We start from the raw sequence: 26,120 nt of genomic DNA, 5'->3' as shown, positions 1-26,120 counted from the left end.
CCCATCTCCTGCTCCTTTGCCATGTCAGTTACTAATACCACTGTTCACCAGGGCGCTCAGGCCCAAAGCCTAGGAATGTTCCATGTTCCTCTCCTGGCTCTTGACCTCATCTCCTACCATTCTTCCCCCTGCTCATTTGGCTTCGCCCACACTGGCCTCATTGCCACGTTTTTTCCCACCACAAGCCCTTTGCAGTTGCTGTGCCATCTGCATGGAAACATCTTTCCCCACATATCTGCAGGCTCACTCTCATCAGAGGCCTCCCCTGAGCTTCCTATACAGACAGTAATGCAGCCGTCACTCTACCCCTCACTCAGCTCCATGGTCTTCAGACCCTCATCACTACTTATTTGTTTGTTTACTGTCTTTGCCTGTTGGTCTCCTCTGCCAGGCTGGAAGCTCCACGGTGGCAGGGATTTTTTTTCCTTCTCTGCTTCTGAACCTTTAGCACCCAGAACAGTGCCTGGCACATGGTCAGACCTCAGCAAACATCTGAAGGAACCAATGCAAGCACTACCCCCTCTGCCTTCCCACCCCTCCCCCTTCCCTACCAATCAGCAGCTTGGGGAAGTTGGACGTCTCGATGTTGTGATAGTAGACCACAGAGGTGACAGCAGCCATGAACGCCATCCCGGCTGGCATGTACAGATGGAGATGGCGGGACTCGGTCACTCTGAGATGGGGGCAAGAGAGAGAAAGAGAGAGAGAGTTGTGGAGGGCTGCATACCCCAACAGAGCAGCCCAGGCCTTGTGCTTAGAGCTCAGTACACAGTAGGGCCTCCAGAAACACGCACAGCCCATACCACATGCTGGCAGCCCTACCCAACCCATACCCCAAACGCGCCTGAACTAAGGGGCCCAAGAGTCCACATGGAGATGCTATGAGAGCTTGGTGTTCAGACTTTGAAATTCATGGCCTTGTCTCCCTGGGTTCACGCTTGCAGAACCTGGCACAGGGAAGCTGGCCTTGGCAGTGGCAGCTGAAAAGCTTCTGGCCTGGAACCATTTCTCTGGGAGTGAAGGCAGCTGAGTCTCTGCCCTGGGGTCCCCTGGGCAATACGAGGGCCTGGACACCACAGCTCTTTTTGTGACAGCCCCATTTAACAAGAACAGCGTAAGTCAGCATTGCCCTTCCCAGCGGTGTAATTACAACACTGACAGTCAATATTTGTCGGGCATTTACCCAGTGCCAGGCACTGTTCTAAGCATCCAATGTGGGTTAACTCATTTCATCTTCATAAAATCCCATGAACGCAGTACTCTCAGTCTCCTCATTTTAGGGTTAAGGCATAGAGAGGCTGTGACAAGCCCAAAGTCACTGTTTGGGTTTCCTCCCTTGGGTTGGGAATGGTGGCAGCCAGTACCAGCTTATCCCCTCCCCACTTTAGGTTGCTGTTGTTGTTTTTGTCTTTTGTCTTTTTAGGGCTGCACCCCGGCATATGGAGGTTCCCAGGTTAGGGGTCTAATCAGAGCTACAGCTGCCGGCCTACGCCACAGCTATAGCAATGCGGGATCCGAGCCATGTCTGCGACCTACACCACAGCTCACGGCAACGCCGGATCCTTAACCCACTGAGGGAGGCCAGGGATTGAACCTGTGTTTGATGCCAGTCAGATTCGTTTCCACTTAGCCATGACGGGAAATCCGCCCCCTCCCCCCCCCCCCCCCCCGCCCACTTTAACTCACAGAGGCCTTGGTGGGTGGACTCTGCTCTGGTGATAAGCCCCACAGGGATCCAGGGCTCTCTACCAGAACTCAGGCTTCCCCAATACTGGTGAGGAATGTCACCTTAACTGACTTTGGTCATGTCCTTCCAGGCCCCCTTCAAGAGATAGCAAATCCCAAAGGCACAGGGGATGTGGTCTCAAGCCATTTTTCCAGCACTGCCCAGCCTGCACTTTCTACTGAAGCCATGTCAGGATCCCCTCCATTCTCAAAAGGCCTCCTCCAATCTCCTGCCTTTGTGCTGCCCCTGCTTGTCCTGCTCCCTTTTTTTTTTTTTTTTTTGGTCTTTTTGCCTTTTCTAGGCCGCTTGCACGGCATATGGAGATTCCCAGGCTAGAGGTCTAATTGGAGCTGTAGCCACTGGCCTACACCATAGCCACAGCAACATGGGATCCGGGCTGCATCTGCGACCTATACCATAGCTCACGGCAACACTGGATCCTTAACCCACTGAGCAAGGCCAAGGACCGAACCTGCAACCTCATGGTTCCTAGTCAGATTCATTAACCACTGAGCCACGATGGGAACTCCTTGCCCTGCTCCTTCTATCCAGTGTGCCAAGGGTCCCTGCCCTTGAGAATCTGACAATAGGTAACAGTTGCTCAGGGGTAATTGTCTGACTAAGCAGCCTAGAGAAGCGGTACTGGAGGTGGACAGAAGGCTAACAGCACACAGGAGAGGGTGTGCAACCAGGGAGAGTTTCACAGAGGAGGTGGCACAAGGCTGGACTTCGAAAGATGCACAAGAGCTCAACAGAGAAGGTAAAGGACATGAGGAGAGCCATGCAGGGACCCCAAGTGGTCTGGTGGGCCTAGGGTATAGCATAGAGGCAGTGTGGGCTGTTCCCCAAACAGCATGTTCCCCTCCTTCCTTGATAGAAGAGCGAGTTTACTCCAGCAGCAATGTACCCAGCCCCAGGGAGTGGATGGTGATTGGTTCAAGCAGTCATGCAATATCACACCCCTTTGCCAGTGATTGGTTCAAGAGTAGCCATATAACCCAGTTCTGGCCAATGAGATGTAAGGAATGTCAGTAGATGGTTTCCTGCTTAAAAAAGAGACTTGTGGACAACATGCCCCTTTTTCCCTTGCTTAGGTGATGCCTGGAGCTGGGCAGCCATCCTGTGACTGTGAGAGAAGACGTAATGGACACACAGAGGATGGTACAGAAATATGAGAGGTTGAGTTCCCAATGCCATCAGTAAGCTACCACACCAACTAAAAAAGTGGCCTCCAAATTTCTTATTAAATGAGACTGTTCTTTTTCAAGCCTTGATTAGTGGACAGTCTCAGCAAAAGGTCTACACACTGTTATAGGAGGAACAAGACATTGTGGGGAAACTAGGAACAACCAACACTCTGCCCAGGGGGCCTTCAAAACTCTTGACTCTGTACTCCTTGAAATAATGTTGAAAAACTATACTCCCTCATAAATTTTTTAATTTTTTTAATTTTTAAATTTTATTTTTGTCTTTTTTTTTTAGGGCCACACCCATGGCCTATGGAGGTTCCCAGGCTAGAGGTCAAATTGGAGCTGCTGCAGCTGGCCCACACCACAGCCACAGGAATACCAGATCTGAGCTGCATTCACAACCTATGCTGCAGCTTGTGGCAATGCCGGATCCTTAACCCACTGAGTGAGGGCAGGGTCTGAACCTGTGGCTTCATGGATGCTAGTTGGGTTCTTAACCTGCTGAGCCACAATGGGAACTCCATCCCTCATACATTTATTTTTCTTTTTGACTTCTTAGGGCTGCAGCTGTGGCATATGGAAGTTCCAGGCCAGGGGTCAAAATGGAGCTATAGCTGCTGGCCTATGCCACAGCCAGAGCAACGCTAGATTCGTGCTGCCTCTGCAACCTACACCACAGCTCATGGCAACACTGGATCCTTAACCCACTGAACAAGGCCAGGGATTGAACCCCCATCTTCGTGGATACTAGTCAGGTTTGTAACCCACTGAGCCACAATGGGAACTCCCCCTCACACATTTTTAAGTGACATCTAAAATGTTATTTCAGGGAGTTCCTTGGTGGTCTAGTGGTTAGGATCTAGCACTTTCACTGTTGCAGCCCGGGTTCAATTCCTGGTCTGGGAACGGAGATTCCTTATCATGACACTGTTTAAATACATTCATTTTTTTGCAACAGGAGGTAGAAATGATAAACTTTTTTTTTCTTTTTATGCCTGCACCTGCAGCATATGGAAGTTCCTGGGCTAGGGGTTGAATTGGAGCTGCAGCTGTGGCCTACACCACAGCTACGGCAACATCAGATCTGAGCTGCATCTGTGACCTATGCTACGCTTGCCATGATGCCAGATCCTTAACCCACTGAGGGAAGCCAGGGATCGAACCCACATTCTCACAGAGATGAGGTTGGGTCCTTAATTTGCTAAGCCACAACAGGAATTCCTGATAAACATTTTATAAGATGAAATAAGAATATGAATAGCCATAACCAAAATAAATATTGTATGACGTGAATTAATAAATAAAATAGATTCTGGCCATTTTACTGAATAATATACACTGAATTAGGTAAGAAATTAGGTAAAATTTTTATATAGGGCTTTTTTCCAGTGTATGGTGGTCTGGGAAAACATTCCGCATTAAAAAAAAATTCGAGGAGTTCCCGTCGTGGCGCAGTGGTTAACGAATCCGACTAGGAACCATGAGGTTGCGGGTTCGGTCCCTGCCCTTGCTCAGTGGGTTACCTGCGCTTGCTCAGTGGGTTAACGATCTGGCGTTGCCGTGAGCTGTGGTGTAGGTTGCAGACGAGGTTCGGATCCTGCGTTGCTGTGGCTCTGGTGTAGGCTGGTGGCTACAGCTCCGATTCATCCCCTAGCCTGGGAACCTCCATATGCCGCGGGAGCGGCCCAAGAAATAGCAAAAAGACAAAATAAATAAATAAAAAAAAATTCCTCACTAATCTATAAGGCTTTGGTTTTTCTGAATTCAGAGAATCACACAGAAATAATACCTAAAGGAAGAAAAGAAGCCCTAGAAGTAAGAGATATCTTAATTAATCACCAAATGAGGTTTACCCTAAATTTGAGTTTGAAGACCACTGTTTTCTTTTATTATTATTATTTTCTGTCTTTTTAGGGTTGCACCCGTGGCATATGGAGGTTCCAGGATAGGGGTTAAATTGAGCTGCACTGTCAGCCTATGGCACAGCCATGGCAACACCAGATCCAAGCCATGTCTGCAGCCTACACCACAACTCACAGCAACACTCGATCCTTAACCCACTGAGCGAGGCCAGAGATCGAACCTGAAACCTCATGGTTCCTAGTCAGATTTGTTTCCACTGCACCACAACAGGAACCCCCCTTTGTTCTTTATAGCCTGGTAAGCTTAGTCTGGCCTGAGGGCTCAGAAGGCATCCCTCTGCTCCAGCATTTGTGTTGCTTTGGAAGAGGTGTTGGGATGGAAGGTGGGAGGTGGACTTGTCACCTGCTAGTTATGTGGCAGTATGCATTCTGGTCCTCTCCCTCATCTGAGGGCTTTGATAATCAGGAGGAGGTCCCAGGCAAGCAGTTATCACAAAGATTACTACAGAGGCCAGGAAGCAGGGACATTGGGAGTGAGAGGGTGAGGGAGTGTGTGTGTTGGGGGTGGGGACAATCCCATCCTCTTGCCGTCCAGCTGCAGGAGCCAGCATTGGCAGGAGTGGAATGGGGGCACATTCTGGTTCCAGCTCAGAGGGACTCAACCTCAGGTATTAAAGCCAAAAGCAGAGTTCCCAAAGTGGCGCAGTGGAAACAATCCGACTAGGAACCATGAAGTTTTGGGTTCGATCCCTGTCCTCGCTCAGTGGGTTAAGGATCCGGCATTACCGTGAGCTGCAGTGTAGGTCACAGACGCGGCTCGGATCTGGCATTGCTGTGGCTTTGACATAGGCCGGCGTCTACAGCTCTGATTGGAGCCCTAGCCTGGGAACCTCCATATGCTGCCGGTGCAGCCCTGAAAAGACATAAAAAAAAAAAAAAAAAGCCAAATGCTCAGCACCCTCCATCACCCGTTCACCCAGGCAGTCTCTGAGCCTTGCTGATTCTTCAATTCCTCCTTAGTGAGATCGCTGCTTCACCTCCCCCTTGTCTGCATCCCTAGCAGCTGACACACCATTTCCAGCTGCAGTCATCTCTCACTTAGGTTACCACAATCATCTCTTAAGTGCTGTTGTTACTTCCAGCCTCTCCCTGCTTCCAACCTGTCCTGGACACCCCCTCAAGTTCTCACCTAAAAGTGCTGTGCTTATTCCATCTCTCTTCTGTTCCAAACTGCAGACAACATCCAAGCCAAACACACAGGCTGGCATTTGAAGCCTTCTTGGAGATGCCCCCAATTTCCAGCTCTCAGCCTCCATTGCTGCCGCGAGTCTCACGCTTCAGCCCCGCTGCACTGCTCCCACCCTGCCTGCTTTCCTCTGCGGTGGCCTTCCTTTGTTCCTCCTCCCTCACGTCCCATCAGCCCTGCCTCTCAGGAACCCCTCTGCCCTGTCGGAACCCTAGCCATCCTTCCAGATTTGGCTCAGAAGCCCCCGCAACCATGAAGCGTGTCCAGCTCTGCCTTTTTTTATCCTCCCAGAGTACTTAACTTGCAACTATTATCTCATCCCCTCTCTTAAGGAGTCAATGAAGATCTATGGAGCTTTGTCATGTGCCTTGCACTGTGAACACAAAGACGAATAAAACCCAGATTCCAACTGTGAGGCCTTTCTGACTTAGGGGGAGACAGTCTGCAAGTGGATATAAATGTTAACATATGATATGTTCTCTGCTGTGGCAGAGGGTGAAAAGCATGCTGTAAGGCCCAGCAGAAAGGTGGGCTTGGGGAGGAAGCCCTTGGGAATGAGGCTAGAGGCTGGGAGGGCTCTGTGAGGAAACTAGATGCCAGGCTGTGGACCTCAGACCTGGTAAACAACTGGGAACCAAAGAAAGCTCTTAAGCAAGAGTGATTTTTTTTTTTCTCTTAAGAAGGTAACTCCAACAGCTTGTGGGCGAGGCTAGGCATTGTCTATAGGAGTTGGGGCACTCTGACAGGCTCTAGAATTCTTTCATCAGACCTTGGCATGCAGAAATGGGTTCCTTCCACCCTGCTACGCCAAGAGCAGAACCTAGTTCTCAGTGTCCAGTGCCTGGCACAGAGAGCCTGGCACATAGATGTTGGGTAAACAGTTGCTAGATTGATTAGCAAGTGAAATGATATTGCCTCATGGAAGACAGGTGAGTTGGGAGATCTTCCTGGGCCTTTCAGGAAGCACCATGGAGTAGATCCACTCTCCTGGGTCCTCTGAGGGTCACTCACCCATCAGACAGGATGCCCTCTGCGATCTCACACACCAGGACGAAGAGCAGCATGAAGGTCAGAATCCAGCGTAGGTTGTGCCCAGGGAAGTGGAGCCACGTGCTGTGGTGGATGTGTACCTTGGAGCTCTGACTGCCCCATCCTGCAGTGAGAGACAGGAAGAGGTAGGAAGTCGAGCTCACCTGGAGGAGGTTGGGTGAACCCCAGGAGGATGCATAGGCATTGGGTCCATGGTGGCAAATGGGAGTGTACCCATTTGTACACCTGTGCATGAGAGTCCCCCAGCCTGGAACACATGAACTAAAGGTCCCAGCATGAAGCCTGGACCCACGGATACCCACATGTGCATTTTACATGTTGATCTCTTGTATGACAAATTACCACATAAATAAACAATTTGGTTGAGAGCAGCAGTGTAAATGCTAGCACAATTTTTGACACACATATGAGCATGAGCTTCCTTTCAAATTGTCTTTGTCAATAACTAGCAACTTTTTGCTTTTGCAGCATCCTCCTCTTTTTAATTTTGTGACAGTTTTCCTTTCTTCCCTAAAGCTGTATAGGAATTTTAAGATTTGCTTTTTTTTTCTTCATTAGAGCGAATTAACACCTTTGGGGGAGACAGGGGACACCCTATGAGTTAACAGAGCTAGCCAGCTTAGGACATTCGAGGTCTTGGGGAGAGCTAAAGGGGACCCCAGAAAAGAGGCGCTCAAGACTGTCTGGGTGGTTCCACCCAACTTTGCAGAAGGCTTTCAAACAGGAGCGCTGGGGGCCTACGGGGTCGCTGCTGAGTCGAGGGCTCTGCTTCGAGCCTAAGCTGCGCTCTGGAGACACGCACGCCCGGTGGGCTTAGCGGGGTAAGGGGACCCTCTTCTGGCTCCGGGCGAGTGGAACCCCAGGACTGCCAGAGGCTCTTGAACACTGTTTGGCTCAGCCCCGGGGAGGCATAGGGTTTGCAGGGCCTCCATCCCAGCCTCTGAGGCGCAGGCTGCCCTCCTCCCTGGGCCCTGCTGCGGCTGAGGAGAAGGGTGCCTTGGGGGGAGGGGTGACCCGGCTCCTTACACAGAGCCGCGGAGGGTACAGCCCGAACCCCTCGCGACCTTTCCAGCGCGTATAGAGACCCCTATACTCCGTTCCAGCTCTGGCCCTGCAGTGGCAAAACTTGGGGGGGTCCCCTGGGTCAGGAGCGTCCACTGTGGTTGGTGCGGTTTCAGGGGTACCCTGGAGTGAGGGCTGTGCAGGTGTGCGCGCGCCGGGACCCCGGCACAGAACTCAGAGGAGGGGACCCCGAGAAGGAGGCGAGCGGCAGCCGCCCAGCCGCAAAGCGCAGCACCTCCTCCTCCTTCCTCCCCGCCTTCGCCCTCCCCTCCTCCGCGCCTCGCCGCGCGCGCTCACCGATGAAGAGGATGGGGAAAGTGATGAAGAGCAGGAAGACGTGCGGCACCACGTTGAGCGCGTCCACGAAGCAACCATTGTTGAGGACGCCCTGGTCCACCCGGTAGGCGGCCGAGTGGTTCTCGCTGCCGCAGAAGGCCAGGGGCATGGCGGCGCGGGCTCCGGCTGCCGCTGCGGCTGGCTTCACGCGCCTCCCGCGCTCTGTCCCTTGTCGCTCCGCCGCCCGGCCCGGCCGTCAGGCCCCCGCCTCCACCCCGAGGGCCCCGCCCCGCTCAGCCCGCGCTCCCGCTCCCCCTACTCCGCCCCGGTCTGCTACCTGCGGGCCCGGCGGGCGGCCGGGAGCCAGACCCGCCGGGCCGCGCTGGGGCGGGCGTTCCCAGCTGTGGCGGCCCGCGCGCCCAGATGTGCTGGGGGCCGCCTCCCGAGTGCCCCGCTGCGCGCGTGCGCTGCGAAAGAGGGGAAGTTAGGCTCGGTGGGTACGCTAGAGTCGGGGTGGGAGGATGAAGGGTGAAGAAAAGAGGAAGGTCCTCGTGGGTCTGTGGTGGGCGCGGTCGGAGTCTCGAGTGTGAGCTCCCTGACAGGGGTCTGAGGTGTGGGCTTACCTGGGCGTGGCGCTGGTGCTAGTTAGATGGGCGAAGGGAACTAGTGGGGGTAGAGTGCGGTAAGTTCCCATCCAGGAGTAAAAGCATTCGAGAACATTACCTTGGGGGGGCTTGGAATGTTTTCAAAAGTGGTTCCAGGCGCAGGATGCTCATAGGTGCTTTACAGCGTGCTCCTTGATTTCACAAACAGAGTCTTTCAACGCTCTTCCAAGTACAGTAATTTCTCCCGGTTTTCTGACGAAGAAACTGAGGCTCAGGGAAGTTACATGACTGACCTAAAGTCACACTGCCAACAAGTAGGGAAGCATATCTTGAACCCAGCTCCTCAGATTTCCACCCCACCCCACTCTCATCTCCTTCCAGCATGCCTCTAATACATTATTGAAACCTTCAGCGACTAGCAGATGCATGAGTAGAACAGGTCCTGGCCCAAGTTGAAAAAGAGGTGCTGTGGAATTGTATCCAGTGAAAGCATGCAAGGCAGCCGGGAGGGGTGGAAAGAGAAAATGTCACCCTAGGTTGTATCCTTAACCTGACAAGCCAGGCTTAAGGAGTTTAAGAATCTGGTAAAGTTATAAACACAGTAGTATACTTTCCTACACTTTTTGGAGAAATTCTCACAGGTCCATGGCCAAAAAAGTTTGCATTCTATAAAGAAAGAAGAGAAAGGGGGATTTCAGATTAGATTTTAGAAGAATTTCCTGAGTTAGGGGTATGGAGCATAAATGCATATGTTCTCAGTGGGGGCTAGGGAGACATCTGGGAAGCTCCTGTAGCCCTTTTCCTTATGAGCCTGTTCTGAGGGTGCTCTGAGGCTCAGAGCCTTTACAGGATGCTGTCAGGCAAGGCCTCAGCTCTGTCTCAGGCCCTGAGAGAGGCCCTGAACAGCTTGGGGAGGACAGACACTCAGGGTCGGAAGGACTCAGGCAGTCTCTGACTTCAGAAAATCTCTCTGAGGCTGAAAGATGTGTCCTGCAGCATCAGCCAAAATAGTGAAAATCTGGTGGCCATAGATGTCCAGCTCCAGCAACAGGAGTTAATTAATCTGATTGAGTGCAGCCACTGAAAAAATGATTGCTGGGAATTCCCTGGTGGCAGCATGGGTTAAGGATCCAGTGTTGTCACTGCTATGGCTTGGGTCACTGTTGTGGTGTGGGTTCAATCCCTGGCCAGGAACTTCCGCATGCTGTGAACTCAGCCCAGACAAACAAACAAAAAAACTGGTTCCCGATGCCTAGCTTCAACAATCTTTGAGGGTGGAGCCCAAGCAAAAAAAGAAAAGAAAAGAGAAGAAAAAGTGATTGTTGAGTCCATGTAGCCAAGTGGGAAAAGCTTATGAGACAATGTCAGGTGAAAAAACAGGAAACAAAAACTCTTGTTCCCGGAGTTCCCGTCATGGGCTCAGTGGTTAACGAATCCGACTAGGAACCATGAGGTTTCGGGTTCGATCCCTGCCCTTGCTCAGTGGGTTAAGGATCCCGCGTTTCTGTGAGCTGTTGTGTAGGCCGCAGACGAGGCTTGGATCCACACTGTGGCTGTGGTGTAGGCTGGCAGCTGTAGTTTCCATTCGACCCCAGCCTGGGAACTTCCATATACTGTGGGTGTGGCCCTAAAATGACAAAAAAAGAAAAAGAAAAAAAAAGTGTATGTTCCCTTTGATTACAGCCATATTAAATGTGTATGTTTCAATGCAAGCCCATAGGGGGAATTCAGACTTGGAAATGGCTGTTACATTAGGGAGAGTATACATTAGCTACCATTGCTGTGCTTATTCTTGTAGCTATTACCATTCTCCTTCTGTGAAAATGAAACAAGTGAGGTTCAAAGAGGTAAGATACTGTGTCTTTGGTCACCTAACAAAGTTGTTTTCAGCTCCAAGTTTTTTTTTTTTTTTTTCAGACTTTCTGCAGTGTTGCCATTTTGTTTTTGTAGTTACAGTTTCAGTTTTTCACACTTCAGTTTTTCACACATGTATATTTTATGGTTGCACTTGCAACATATGGAAGTTCCTGGGCCAGGGGTTGAATCCAAGCTGCAGCTGTGACCGGTGTCCACTGCCCTGGGGAATTGAACCTGAGCTGCCACAGCAACCCGAGTCACTACAGCTGGATTCTTAACCCACTACACCACAGACTGAACTCCCTGTGTCTATTTTTAAAGAATAAGTCCCTGGGAGTTCCCATCGTGGCTCAGCAGTAATGAATCCAACTAGTATCCATGAGGACTCAGGTTCAATCCCTGGCCTTGCTCAGTAGGTTAAGGATCTGGTATTGCCATGAGCTGTGGTGTAGGTTGCAGGCAAGGCTTGGATCCCGCGTGGCTGTGGCTGTGGTGTAGGCCAGCAGCTACAGCTCCGATTTGACCCCTAGCCTGGGAACTTCCATGTGTCATGCCCCCTCCAAAAAAGAATAAATACCACTACTAGTTGTGTCGTGTAATACAAGTTACCATTTTATGCTTCAGCTTCCTCTTTTTTATTTATTTATTTGTTTTTATTTTAAAATTTTATTTATTTATTTATTTATTTATTTATTTATTTATTTATTGTCTTTTTGCCTTTCTAGGGCCGCTCCCACAGTATATGGAGATTCCCAGGCTAGGAGTCTAATCAGAGCTGTAGCCGCCAGCCTACACCAGAGCCACGGCAACTCGTGATCCGAGCCGAGTCTGCAACCTACACCACAGCTCACGGCAGCACTGGGTCCTTAACCCACTGAGCAAGGCCAGGGATCGAACCTGCAACTTCATGGTTCCTAGTCAGATTCGTTAACCCTGAGCCATGATGGGAACTCTGAGTTTCCTCTTTTTTAAATGGAAAAGATGATAATACAGACCCTAGAGGATTCAAATGAGGTCACAGGGTATACGTGTGTTTTGTAAGCTTGAAAGATGGTCCTGGCTCCTTCCTCCCTGGGGACCCATCCATGGGACCCCATCAATCAATGAAGATTGCCCAGTGGTCTTTTCCTTCCTTAGTTCTCAGCACACAGTGCCTGGTCCAGCCCACATGCTTGCCTCTTCTGGGCCATTTGAAATAAACGAAAAGCCTGGTCCAACCCAAGCTGCCCAAGTGTAAAGGATGATTAAGGGATCACCAGCTGGGACTAAGAGCATGTTAGGTCGGGAGACTGGAGTAGGGGGGCACCATGTTTGTTATCTCTAGTACAAACCAACTGCATGACTGTGGGCAAATTCCATTCTTCCTTATACCTAGCTTTTTTTTTTTTTTTTGCGATTTCTTGGGCCGCTCCTGTGGCATATGGAGGTTCCCAGGCTAGGGGTCGAATTGGAGCTGTAGCCACTGGCCTACGCCAGAGCCACAGCAATGTAGGATCCGAGCCAAGTCTGTAACCTACACCCCAGCTCACGGCAACGCCAGATCCTTAACCCACTGAGCAAGGCCAGGGATCGAACCCGCAACCTCATGGTTCCTAGTCAGATTCGTTAACCACTGAGCCACGACGGGAACTCCTACACCTAGCTTTATAGTGAAGATACTCATCACACTGTCTATAGTGTGGGTCCCAGAGTTACCTTGACAAGTGTGGAGTCAGGTGCACAAAGAGACCCAAAAGGACTTCTGCTGTAGCATGGACTGTAATCTTGGGAACAACCCAAGTCTTCATCAGTAGAGGACTGGCTAAAACAACACAAACAACACTATAATTCCATTCTGTGGAATACACTGAGGCAAATACAGAGAATAAAGTAGGGTTATGTATGCCGATGTGGAAAGATAGCCAAGGCATAGATGTAGAGCAGCCAGTGCAACACGAAACCATTTTATTTCCACACCAGGAGCAGACAGGGAGCTATACATGTCTCTATGAGAAGGTGCTGGATCTCACGCTTTTCCACCTCCAGAGACGCTGGCTTGCTTCTGCTGCAAGGGGCTGGAAGAAGGACTGGAACAGGCTCAGAGCAAGAGTATTCAGCTTGGAGAATTCTCGGCCTTCCTCTGAGCAGAATCTGGCATGGATTACACGGACCTGGAATTCTTGTGCTCACTGGCCCACCAACCAACGGCAGGGCTCCTCCCCTCCATTGTGCAGGGAAAGGGAAGCTTGGCCCAAGGCTTCAAAAAGTCCTTTCCAGGAGTCCCCATCATGGCTTAGCAGTTAACGAACCCAACTAACATCCATGAGGACACGAGTTCAATCCCTGGCCTTCCTCAGTGGGTTAAGGATCCTGTGTTGTTGGGGCTGTGGCGTAGGGTGGCAAAAGGCAAAAAGACAAAAAGGAAAAAAAAAAAAATCCCTTCCAGCTCTGATGTTGTTCAGGCTCTGATGTTGTTCAGGCTTTAGTGCCCTGTCTCTAGATCTAGCTGATCAGGTATGTCCGTGACCATGATGGAAGGGGCCATCAAGATGATAATGGTGACATAATAGAATGGGGTGATATTTTGAGAAACAAACCTTTTCAATAACCCCAGTCAATAGTAAGATGGTTAAAAACAACCAAAAACAAAAATCATGGTATTATCTGTACTATGTAGCAAGTGCAAAGAACAAAATAGGGCTCTCTGTGCTTATGGAAAGGTGTCCTCTCTTCCCTCCCCCCACCCGCTTCGGGCAGGTGACTCTGAAACCGATTCCAGGTGGAGAACAGACAACTGGTATGTCAAAGAGGGAGAAGTTCTTGGGAGCAGGAACCTGGGCCCAGCCTCCCTGCCTGTCTGTCTGCTGCATGTGTGTGTGTGTGTGTATGTATGTGTGTGTTTGTGTGTCCGGGTAGGGAGTGGATGTGGGTAGCCACCCAGCAAGGACAAGACGGTGTCAGTTGTGCCAGAAAATTCATACAAGGGCCATTCTGAAGAAAGATTCCCTTGCCCCAGAGCAAGACCACCAGACTGATGGAGGCAGGGGACCGCCCCCACCACCGCCATACTTACCGGGGAGGAAGAGGCAGGAACAAGATGAACCCTCCCCAGTCTCTTGGCACCACATACCTGGGGAGGTGGGGAAGGAACTCCAAGAAAGTCCAGAGTTCAGGTTTTCTGCCAGCTTGGATGGGATATGGACTTGAAATCAAAGTTAAATAAGGCTCTGGTTCTTGCCCACTTAAGAAATGGCCCAAGATCACCCCCACTACAGCAACACAAGCAAGGGGGTAACTCCATCCCAGTTTGTTTGCTCCACACCTTTGAGGCCTCTTGAGGTCAAACTCATCCCCTCATTGGATCCCCCAAACAGGCAGCTCCCCAGGGCATGGATTAAAAATGGAGGCTTTATTGAACTCTTCACAGGGAGGTGAGAAAGATGTAATTTATTTATTTATTTATTGCTTTTTAGGGCTGCACCTGCAGCATACAGAAGTTCCTAGGTTAGGGGTCGAATCCGAGCTGCAACTGCCAGTCTACACCACAGCCACAGCAACACGGGATCGGAGTCGGATCTGTGACCCACACCACAACACACAGCAATGCCGGATCTTTTAACCCACTGAGCGAGGCCAGGGATCGAATCCATGTCCTCATGGATAGTAGTCAGGATTTTTATCGTTACTGCTGAGCCACAACCGGCACTCCTGAGAAAGATATAATTCAAACTTAGCTGAACTTAGTAAAACTTCCCATTTCTCCTCCAGCCCCCATGGTCTTCTCTCTTGTGCGTTTTCTTCTATCTCCTCTTCCTTTTTCCATACAGCCTGTTTTTAAAAGTTGCCCCTCAGTCCCCAGAGCAACTCAGGATTTACCTTCAGCCTGTATACCCTCTCAGGGTTTACAAGCCTGCCTTCTTTCCCTTCCTGAGATGCTGACGGGTCTCAAACCCGCTCTCTTCCTGAACAGGTTATCGAGAGAAAGAATAAGATTTTCTCCCTTTTGTTTCACCAGTGTTTGTTGAGTTCTTAGTGTGTGTGCGCCGCACACGTTATCTGTTTAAACCCTCAGAGGAACTGCCTCGTAGTTACTATTATCAGAGAAAATTGAGGCTCAGAGGAGTTAAGCAGTTTTCCCAAGATCACACAGTTGGGAGTTGGTGGAGAAAAGACTCAAACCCAGTTAGGCCTGGCTTCAACACCTGCTCTATTATCTACTCCCTAAAGGGATGCTTGGGTGCTGAGGATTTTACTGCCTCTCAGACTGCATCTCCTGAGGAGGGAGTGCAGGCCCCAAGGAATAGATCTCTGGGGAAAGCTTCATATCCGTGACTTCTGCCTTTTCTCTGTGGTAGAAACCAAAGGAAATGCTCCGTCAAGGTGACGGTCACTGGGATCATCATTTCAGGGGCCAGATGGGAGGACCTGAGTGTGAGAGGGCCCTGCTGCCCGGGGTCCCACCTGTGAGCGAAGCAAGCTTACCTTCAGTGACTGGCTTTGGAGGCGACTTTCTTTACTGACAGAAGGGGATGATTGCATATGAGCTGTGTGGGCTGAATATACGGTGGGTTGGCTGATCCTTCTCCCACTTGAGACCACACAGCAGCAGAATCCCCATCTGGCCTCAGCCAAAGAGGACACCTCTCTCTGGCTTGGTCTGGCCCCTAACAGGTGCCTCTGGCAGGCACAGCACAGCCTCAGCTGTCTGGGCCTGGGGGCCCTGTGGGAGCCGGGGCTGGGGCCAGGGGAGATGGGGGGTGCCGCTGAATCCCTTCCACCACCAGCCCTCACAGGAACCTCAGCTCCCTGCTTATCCTCCCCACAGGGACCTCAGCTTGTGTTCCTCGAGCAGAGGCTCCTGGACCCAAACTATGCTGGGGAAGTTCAGGTCCCAGTTCTACTCCTGACCAATCACCTGACCTTGGGCAAGTTGGCCTCCCTAAACTTCAGCAGTGAAAGAGCAAGAGTAATCCCTCTCTCACAGATCAAATGTGTGAGAAAGCCTAGCGAACCGTAGATCTCCTATCAAGCTTTTCCATTCTTGGATCAGCTGATGGCTTCTTGTCCAAAGACAAGACACTGATCAAGACACTGATGCCCCCTACTCTAGTTTTATTAAATACAATGGACCTATAACATTGCATAAATTTAAGATGTACATGTAATGATTATCATTATATTTAGTTAACAACCATCTCACACAGTTATAATTTTTTTTCTTGTGATGAGAATTTTAAGAGTTACTCTCTTTTCAGATCAACTTTAAAATATACAATACAATATTGTTAACTATAGTCACCATGAATGTATATTACATCCCCAGAGCTTAGGTATCTTTAACTGGATGTTACAATTTGGACCACTTACACCCATTCTCCCCAGCCCTTAGACCCACCTGCCTCTACCTCCAGTAACCACCAATCTGTTGTTTCTATGAGTTCAGTTTTTTTCGTTCACACATAAATGAGGTCATACAGTATCTTTTTCTGACTTATTTAATGCCCACGAGTCTCACCCATTTTGCTGCAAAAGGCAGGATATCCTCCCCCCCCCTTTTTTTTCTTTGCTGTTTAGAGCTGCACTTGCAGCATATGGAGGTTCCCAGGCTAGGGGTCAAATCGGAGCTACAGCTGCCTGCCTATGCCACAGCCACAGCAATGCCAAAGTGGGATCCAAGCTGTGTCTGTGACCTACACCACAGCTCAAGGCAATGATGGATCCCCAACTCACTGAGCGAGGCCAGGGATTGAACTCGCATCCTCATGGATACTAACCAGATTCGTTTCTGCTGCACCACAATGGGAACTCCAGAATTTCCTTCTTTTTATGACTAATATTTCCTTGTACGTGTATGTGTGTGTGTATATATACATTTTCTTTATTCATGCATCGATGGACACTTAGGGTGTTTCCATGCCTTGGCTATTATAAATAATGCTGCAACACTTATTGATTTTAATAATTGATCGAGTTCCTACCTGAAACTTAAGTGGACAAGAACAACGTGCCAAGCCCCGTATTGCATTATCTAGCTTCAGCGTTATGGCCCTTTAAAGCAGGTGCTAAAATCATCACTACACAGGTGAGGATAAGGCAGACGGGAAACTCACTGGCCCAAGGCCCCCCAGCAAAGTAGGTAGCAGAGTTCAGATTCCCACTTGGAACATCCTGCTGAGAAACAGGCTTGGGCTGGGTAGGAGGGGGTAAGCGAGGAAGGCCAAAGGGGGGGGTGGGAGCTTTCCAGTTGGAGGGAGGTGTCAGGTGGTGGTGGATGGGGACTTGCCTGGAAGCATATCTGCAGAGCAAGCCCAAGGTCCTTATTAGACTTGGCCACTTGGGTGCGCACCTGTGCAGAAGTACACAGCCAGTGTCTTGGTGCACTGGTGACAACTGTGTATACAGACGGGGGTAAGTGTGGACATGCCTGCCCCTGTGGTTCTGCAGGGGAGGAGGGAAGGGTCTTCTTCCCTCCTCCCCTGCACCTTCTGTCTAGAGCCCGGGCAAAAACCACCTCTCCAATCAGGCATGCAGAAACCTGAGAGGGAGGGAAGGGAGGAGAGTTGGGGATGAGAAAGACAGAGGCGTCCAGACAGAGACTCACGGCCACTACCTAACATTTACCTGCGAGAAGGAAACATGGCTGAAGCCTTTGCCCTGTGTAGAGTTAAGTCTACTTTTAGTAAAATTCATACATTAAAAATTCAAATTGGTGAATATACGTAATTTTAAGCTTTTGAGTAGCCAGTGTGCCCTTGAGAAGATAATCATTTAATGATGTGGGTGCTCTGAGACTTGGGCAACAGACAGAGCCAGGAGATATTTTGTTAAGAAGAGCGAGCCCAATAGTTTAGACAGAAGCATCACCTTTTCCACTGGAGCTGAAGAAATCAAAACAAATTCCTCTGCTGGTCCAGCCCCCTCGTGGGAGAGGGTGTTGAGGTGTTACTTGCTCCCCCAATTGGGAAAAATAACTTGGCTCAGTCCATGGGTGCTCCGATCTGTAACAGAGGCAATTAGCCCGCCCATTAGGGCATTGATTGGGTATCCACTGTGTGCCAGCTCGTTTCCGATGTAACCCTGAAAACTGAGTGTTTTTTGTGACCTTAGGAAACTGAAGCCGGGGGAGGCTAAGGGACTTGCCCTGACTCACAAGCCAGTGAGATGCATAGCCTGCGTCAAAACCCAAGTTCAGCCAGCTCTGGATCCCTCAAAGTGGGATCCCTGGACCAAGAGCATCTCTTAGGAATTTGTTAGAAAGGCAGATTCTCTGGCCCACCCTGGACTTACAAAATCTGAAACTCTGGGGGGTGGAGTTGAGAAATTTATTTTGACATGTCCTCTGGATGATTCTGATGCAGGCAGAATTTGCCTCCTGATTGGGAATAACAGATTGTCCCTGCAGTCTGGGGCTCACAGTCTGGTTGAAAAAACAAGGTAAATATACACTTTTTTTTTTTTTTTGTCTTGCCTTTTCTAGGGCCACTCCTGCAGCATATGGAGGTTCCCAGGTCAGGGGTCTAATCAGAGCTGTAGCCGCTGGCCTATGCCAGAGCCACAGCAACCCAGGATCTGTAGGTCTGTGACCTACACCACAGCTCACGGCAACGCTGGATCCTTAACCCACTGAGCAAGCCCAGGGATTGAACCGCAACCTCATGGTTCCCAGTCAGATTCGTTAACCACTGAGCCATGATGGGAACGCCCACTTATTTTTTTTTTAAAAGGTGACTAGGCTTGGAGAGTTAGCCTTCTTGAAACTTTAGCGGAAAGGCGGCCTTGAGGGGTGGCCCAGCCTGTGCAGGGATAGAAGGGGAGGGTGTCTGGCCGGGGAGGACTCTCAGTGTGTGTAAAGGTGGGGAAGCTGGGAACAGACTTTCCTGATGCAGTGAGGGAACTGATGAGTCTTGCTGGGATGAAGCACCCTGAGAGGGGTCGTGGGGACAATGGGAGACTGGATTACTACTGCTCTGGAATTTCCAGCTAAGGAGCTCCCCATGTAGACTCTGCCCACTTTTCATTTGATAATGCACACTTAAGAAGCACCTGTTGGGTGTGCCCAGCACCAAGGCTGTGGCAGCTAAAAATGGGTGCCCTGACCCCTGACTGGCTGCTTCTAAGCTTTCAGCCCTGGGCTCAAATGTCACTTCCTCGTGAAGCCTTCCCTGACCCACTTGCTAGATGAGCCACTTAAAGGTCCCACCCTTTGGTCTCCCAGGACTTTGGCCAGTCCCTGTCACTGCCTCTGCTACCCAGTATCCTGAAGATTTATCTGCAGGTCTGTACCTGCTTACTGGGGGCTGAGACTGAGTCCCTTTTTTTTTTTTTTTGGCTTTCTAGGGCCTCATCTGCGGCATATGGAGGTTCCCAGGCTAGAAGTCGGATTGTTGCTGCAGCTGCTGGCCTACACCACAGCCCCAGCAATGCCAGATCCCAGCTGCGTCTGTGACCTACACCACAGCTCATGGCAACGCTGGATTCATAACCCACTAAGCAAGGCCAGGGAGTGAATCTGCATCCTCATGCATACTAGTCAGGTTCATTACCGCTGAGCCACACTGGGAATGCCGTGACTGAGTCTTATGTAGTAGCTTTGGTTCTGGCAGAGAGTAGGTGCTCAAATCTCAGTATTTGTTACATGAATGAATGATTGGACAAATGAATGAACAAATCTGTCAGTAATAATGTATCCTTGAGGGCATAACAGCTATGTGCTTGCTCAGCTAAATGGAAAAATGATGTCTATAAATTGGATTTAATTTTCTCATTGACTTACGCCATATCATGGAGGCGCACTTGGGTTTTAAGAGATTCTTCTTCATTCACTTGTTGGTATATGTCTATTGAGCACACACTGTGTGAGAGGCACCTTACTAAGTACCAGAGACGCAGTGGTGAACACAGAGCCTGCACTGAGGGGGCTCACTCTTTAATCTTTTGGGAGTTCCCAACCCCTCATTATTAAAGTTTTTGGGCTTTTTTTTTTTTTTTTGTCTTTTTGCCATTTCTTGGGCCGCTCCCACGGCATATGGAGGTTCCCAGGCTAGGGGTCGAATCAGAGCTATAGCCACCGGCCTACACCAGGGCCACAGCAACAAGGGTTCCGAGTCACGTCTGCAACCTACACCACAGCTCACGGCAACACCGGATCCTTAACCCACTGAGCAAGGTCAGGGATCGAACCCGCAACCTCATGGTTCCTAGTTGGATTCATTAACCACTGAGCCACGACGGGAACTCGCAAAAGTTTTTGGGGTTTTTTACAAAATAAATTTTATTGGAGTATAGTTAACTTAGAAAGTTGTGTTAGTTTCAGGTGTTCAGCACAGTGAACCAGTTATACATATACATCCATCCATTGCTTTTCAGATTCTGTTCCCACATGGGCTAGTACACAGTAGTGGGTAAATTACCCTGTGCTATACTGTAGGTTCGTGTTACCGATCTATTTTATATATGGTATGGTGTATATGCCAATAAATTATTGGGTTTTTTTAAATCTGTCACCCCTTTATAGAATGGATTTAACTTCTTTGGGGTCAGAGAGACTTTTGAAAATCTGATAAAAGCTTTGGATCACTTCTCCAAAATGAGATTCAAATGCTGGGACTTGTAAACCCTCCCTAAATCCATCCGTGGACCCTGTGTTAGGAGCTTCAGGCCTGAGGTGGCTCCCAGGTGGGTGTCTGTTGAGCTGGGCTGAAGATATGGAGACCTAGCAGGTGGAATTTTGCCCCATGGTATCTGTCAATGTACTGGGGCCTGAACAGTAGAGTCTGAGCTGACTCACTGGTCTCGGTATTGCCCTAGATGGATGAAGAGTCTGTCGCCAGAGTGGCTAGCTGTGTGGCACACAGGCAGAGAGGGAGAAACTCTGCTTGCTCTGAGGTGGCTGCCTCCATTTCTTGCTGTGAGTCTTGCTAAGAACCTCCATGTCTACCTACCTGTGACCAGTGGTGTTGTATTTCCCTTCCGCTGTGGGGAAATAAAACTTCCTTGGGGAGTTCCTGTTGTGGCTCAGTGGTTAACGAATCTGACGAGGAACCATGAGGTTGTGGGTTCGATCCCTGGCCTTGCTCAGTGGGTTAAGGATCTGGCGTTGCCGTGAGCTGTGATGTAGGTCGCAGACGCGGCTCAGATCCCGCGTTGCTGTGGCTCGGGTGTAGGCCGGTGGCTACAGCTCTGATTCAATCCTAGCTTGGGAATCTCCATATGCAGTGGGTGCAGCCATAGAAAAGACAAAACAAACAAACAAAAACAAAACAAACAAAAAACTTCCTTGGATTTCCCAGTGCTCCTGTAAACAAAAAAGCCCCAGCCTCCTGAGACTTGGAAATGTATAAGATATAAAGGGGGAATTTGGGGGACTTCCCTTGTGGCTCAGTGGTAACCAACCCAACTAGTGTCTGGGAGGATATGGGTTTGATCCCTGGCTTTGCTCAGTGGTTAAGGATCCGGCGTTGCCATGAGCTGTGGTGTAGGTCGCAGACGTGGCTCGGATCCCATGTTGCTGTGGCTGTGGCATAGGCTGGCAGCTATAGCTCCAATTTGACCCCTCACCTGGGAAATTCCGTATGCCAGGGTGTGGCCCTAAAAGACCCCAAAAATTTTCTTTTCCTAGAAGCATTTTGCCCTTTATGTACTATGAGCATTAGATCTGTTGCCATTTATCTGAACAACTGGTCTTACCCAAAAGGATAACAAAATGTACCCAGTGATTGCACATATGGGCATATGCCCGAGATCATTGAAAGCTGAATCTTGAAGAGATATTTGTATACCATGTTCACAGCAGCGTTATTCACTATAGCCAAAGGTAGAAGCAGCCCAAGGGTCCCTTGAGAGGTGAATGAATAAGCAAAATGTGGTCTATCAATATAGTGGCACATTATTCAGCCTTAAAATCATGTACTACAACGTGAGGAAGTTATTCTAAGTGAAATAAGCCAGTCACAAAAAGACAAATACTATATGATTCCACTCATATGACATACTTAGAATAGTCAAATCCATAGATGGGTCTTGGGGGACCAAGGTCCTTAGTGGACCCCGCTTTGTGCCTGCCCAGCTCTATTCCACGTCCTCTGTAACAGCATTCCTATTTTCCCTTTGGAACCCACTCCTTCCCTTCACTCAGTCCATGGGGTGCTGATGGGACTACACAAGTGGACATGTGACCCAGGCCTAGCCAATCAGGGAAGGCTTTACCCCCAAGTCAAGCTCATCAGAGTAAATCTTTGGGATTTGGATGGAACTATTAGGATAGAGGCATGCTTTTTCCACTGGGGTAGGATTACCTGGGTGAATATGTTTTAAATGCTGGAGTCCATTTTGGCATCATGTAGGAAGAGCTCATCTGAAAATGAAACCAACCAGAGGAGGATGGAGCCAAGAGATGGTGTGATGGGTAATTTTATGTCAACTTGGCTGGACCACAGTATCTGGATATCCAGTCAAACACATTGGAAAGCTACTATAAAGGTATTTTTTTAGATGAAATTAACCTTTAAATTAGATTAATAGACTTTGAGTAAAGAAGATTATTCTCCATAATGTGGGTGGGCCTCATCTAATCAGTTGAAGGCCATAAGAAAAAAAAGACTAATGTCCCCTGAGGATAGAGGGAATTGTACCTAGAGATTACCTTCAGATTCAACTGCATCATCAACTCTTCCCTGAGTTTCCAGCCTGCTAACCTGCCCTGTAGCTTTCGGACCAACCAAACCCCATAATCATGGGAGGAAATTCCTCCCTCACCCCGATCCCTGACAATTACAGATGGCCATAACATTTTCCCGATGTCATTGCTATAACACCTGGATCCAGCCAAACCTGACATCAAATACTCCTGGAATTTTCACTTAAGCAGTCATCTTGAATTGGTTGTCTGTCATGACCCAAAAAGGTCCATCTCAGGAGGGAGCAGGAACTTATTCTGAGTTCTGCTTCCATGCCAGGCCCATTGGTCCCCTTGTACAGTTGACCTGGGCCTGGAAGGATGCATAGAGGTTCACGAGGCGTGAGGAGGACAGAGAAGAATGAGCATGTACAAAGGCACAGGGACGTGATGGAGCATGGAAAGCCCAGGAAGCAACATGTTCTGTGTGGCGGATATGAAAGAAGAGATGGGCAAGAGAGTCGGCTGGAGAAGTTGTCACAGGGTCTGGTGATGTAGGCTTCCACGACAGGCTGAGGAGTTTGGACTTTGCCCCGAAGGCGGCAAGGGAACCAGTGAAGAGTATGAAGCAGAGCAGCTATCTGACCTGTCAGGCTTTGGTTGGTTCACTCTGCCCTGTGATGGGCACATGACAGAGATAACAGAAGCAGAGAGGAATTATTTTATAGCTGGAGTTTTTCCTGAAAAAGGAAGGTGCTCCTGAAATCATATTCTATACATCATTCCCCTCTCATCTCCTCAAAGCAGGAAAAAGCATACTGATTAATGATATGGACCCTGGACCCCACCCCCCACCCCAGTCCAGATCCACAACCTGGTTCTGCCACTTACTACCTAACCTCAGGAGTGTCACTTAAGTACCTCAGTTTCCTTATTGTAAGGAACATCATTGTCCACCTCTTACTAACATCTTGTAATGATTAAATGTCATTACATGTTCAGGGCTCAGCAGTGTTTGACATGTAGTAAATGCTTAGTAGCTAATAGAAATCTTGTCCCTATTAAGGCCTGTGGGCGGCCTCCTGGGTGACAAACCCCAGGCCCCAGGGGCCCTTTGCCCTTTGTCCTCTTCCTGCGCCAGCCCCACCTGCTCCCCCCATCCCCCCACAGGGGCTATGCCTGACCCTCCAGTTCTCACAGAGGCATGGCCAGCTTGGGCCCCAGGGAACTGTGATGGGTCACTGCAGGGACAGAAGGAGAAAAGGGCTTTCATCTCTGGAAACAATTTTTTTCCCCAAAACTTAGGCTTGGGAATTAGGCTAGAATTGTGTGAAAAATCAGCTTCTCAGCCCTGCACAAGGCCGAAGGGGGTCCTGGAAGCAGAGGCTGCAGACCTAGCCCTTTTACTTTGACTTCTAGATGCAGAGGTGAGAGGCTCAAAGCTGGCTCAACCTCAGGGACTAGCTGTGGGCAGCAACTTCAGTGAGCTGGATAAAATGCTCAAAGTTCAGGAGTTCCAGTCATGGAGCAGAGGAAGCAAATCTGACTAGGAACCATGAGGTTGTAAGTTCCATCCCTGGCCTAGCTCTGTGGGTTAAGGATCCGACGTTGCGGTGAACTGTGGTGTAGGTCACAGACTCGGCTCAGATCTGGCATTGTTGTGGCTGTGGCGTAGGCCAGCAGCTCTAGCTCCAATTCAGCCCCTAGCCTGGGAACCTCCATAGACCATGGGTGTGTCCCTAAAAAACAAACAAACAAACAAACAAAAAATGCTGAAAGTTCAGAGTCAAAAGGCATCCTTGAATTTCCAGGCTTTTTTCATGTCCCTGCCCGCCCCCCCATTGCATATTACAGTAGAAATGTCAACCGTGCCACCAACTTAGGGGGACCTTGGACGAGTCATCCCCTTTTGGCCTCAATTTTCCTGAATACCCCATAATGAGGGTTAGGTGCAAAGGTGGCAAATGGAGTTCTTTTGATGGGCCAGACTTGCCCGGTTGGCTGGTTAGAGACAGTGCTAGGATTGAAGGTGTGATGTCGGCCACACCTGTGGAAGGCGAATGCTGGTGTGTGTGTAGTCCTTGGCTTGGATGGGTTTTTAGTCCTGAGTACTCAGCCTTGGCACTGAAGTGAATCCTCATGTCTGGCCCAATTTCCCAGGTTGACTCTGGTCTCAGCAATGCCCCTCAGAGCACCTACAGAAGGCTAGGGACTGCTTTAGGCCCCCACCTCAATACACATTGTCTGGACCTTTCCAATTATTTTTATTTTTATTTTTGGCTTTTTAGGGCCACACCTGCAGCATATGGAAGTTTCCAGGCTAGGGGTCGAATCGGAGCTACAGCTACCACCTACACCACAGCTCACAGCAATGCTGGATCCTTAACCCACTGAGCGAGGCCAGGGATTGACCCTGCGTCTTCATGGATACTAGTCGGGTTCATAAGCCACTGAACCACAACGAGAACTCCCCTTTCCATTTCTTAAGTTATTAATGCCAGTATCTGCTGGGTACTTTGCATTCAACATGGGACAACTCTCCAATACATGAGAATTGGTTTCCTTGATGGTAGTAAGAGGGAGTCAGGCCTCATAAAAAAAGGAAGCTGAAACCCATTGTAGTCCCCACATCCTGCCAGCCCTAGGTGACCTAACGGCTCAGGACTTAGGTCACCCATGTCCCCAGCCTCCCTTTGTTCCTTCTTCCCACTCACTTTCCTGGCTGTTCTCTAACCAAGAGCTCAAAGCCCTCTTTATTGTCTCACTCATCAAGTCTTGATAAACACTGATAAACTCCTTAGCTCTGAGGCGCCAATACCTAAGAATAGCTGGAGATGGGTTGTGGGATGGAAATCCTGTGAAATTGGACTGTGAGGATCATTGTACAACTATAGATGTGATAAATTCATTTGAATAATTAAAAAAAAAAGAATAGCTGGGGATGAATTTCAAATGGGGAGACTGCAGGCATCAATGAGTTGAAGGCCTCAGCAGCAGTATGTGTGGGTCACAGGAGAAGGTAACTATCCCCAAAGTGCTGAATGTCTGTTGTTCATCAAGTGTGGGAAGAACTGTCCTGCCAAGAGTCTAGAAACGGAGACATTCCTAAAAGGGTCGCCCTGCCCCATGCAGCATAGAGTGGAGAAGGACACTGTCTCTGAGCCAGAGTTCCTGGGTTTGGAATGCCAGCTCCACTATTTCCTCATGGTGTGACCTGGTGACTGTCCCTTCACCTATTTGTACCTCAATCTTCCTTTAATAAAATGGAGTTGGTGAAGACAGCAGTACCGACATTGCAGAGCTGTTGAGGGAAGTGGATGGGCTTAGCGTGGAACGGTGCCTGGCACTTAGCCGATGCTATCTAAGAGCTGGCTGTTATCGCTAGGCTCCTTGGGGTGAGGTGGGGGCCATGCACCAATCCCAGTCATTGCAGTGGAAGGTGGCAGATACCAGGGTCCAGCCCAGGGCTGGCACACAGTAGGTGTCAGCTAATGTGAGCCCCCTCCTTTGACCTTCATTTTGGAATTGTCTCCAGAGCTAGGTTAGGAGCCAGACAAGAAAACAGAATTCCTCAGCATGGCTGCTCTCCCTGGGAGCCAGCTATTAAGAGGTCACTGTGGCTTTGCCTCTACTGAGATCAGGAAGTCCAGCAA

At 49.5% G+C, this 26,120-nt stretch overlaps 1 protein-coding gene across 5 annotated transcripts in view; it reads right to left on the bottom strand.

The window, feature by feature from the left end:
* The window catches only part of ABCC8 (ATP binding cassette subfamily C member 8), an 89,606-nt gene extending 80,953 nt beyond the window's left edge, over positions 1–8,653 (bottom strand). For all 5 annotated transcript variants that reach the window (XM_047776185.1, XM_047776187.1, XM_047776186.1 and 2 more), the window contains exons 1-3: positions 8,434–8,653; positions 7,036–7,177; positions 552–673 (exon numbers count right to left, since the gene is read on the bottom strand). In XM_047776185.1, the coding sequence (XP_047632141.1) occupies positions 552–673; positions 7,036–7,177; positions 8,434–8,581 (412 nt within the window). In that variant the 5' untranslated portion in view covers positions 8,582–8,653. The remainder of the gene's footprint in view (positions 1–551; positions 674–7,035; positions 7,178–8,433) is intronic.
* Between the last annotated feature and the right edge of the window lie 17,467 nt (positions 8,654–26,120).

Source organism: Phacochoerus africanus, chromosome 4 (genome assembly GCF_016906955.1).
Source record: "Phacochoerus africanus isolate WHEZ1 chromosome 4, ROS_Pafr_v1, whole genome shotgun sequence".
Lineage (NCBI taxonomy): Eukaryota > Metazoa > Chordata > Mammalia > Artiodactyla > Suidae > Phacochoerus > Phacochoerus africanus.
The sequence above is the reverse complement of the archived record's forward strand: the minus strand, read 5'-3'. Positions and strand labels throughout refer to the sequence as shown.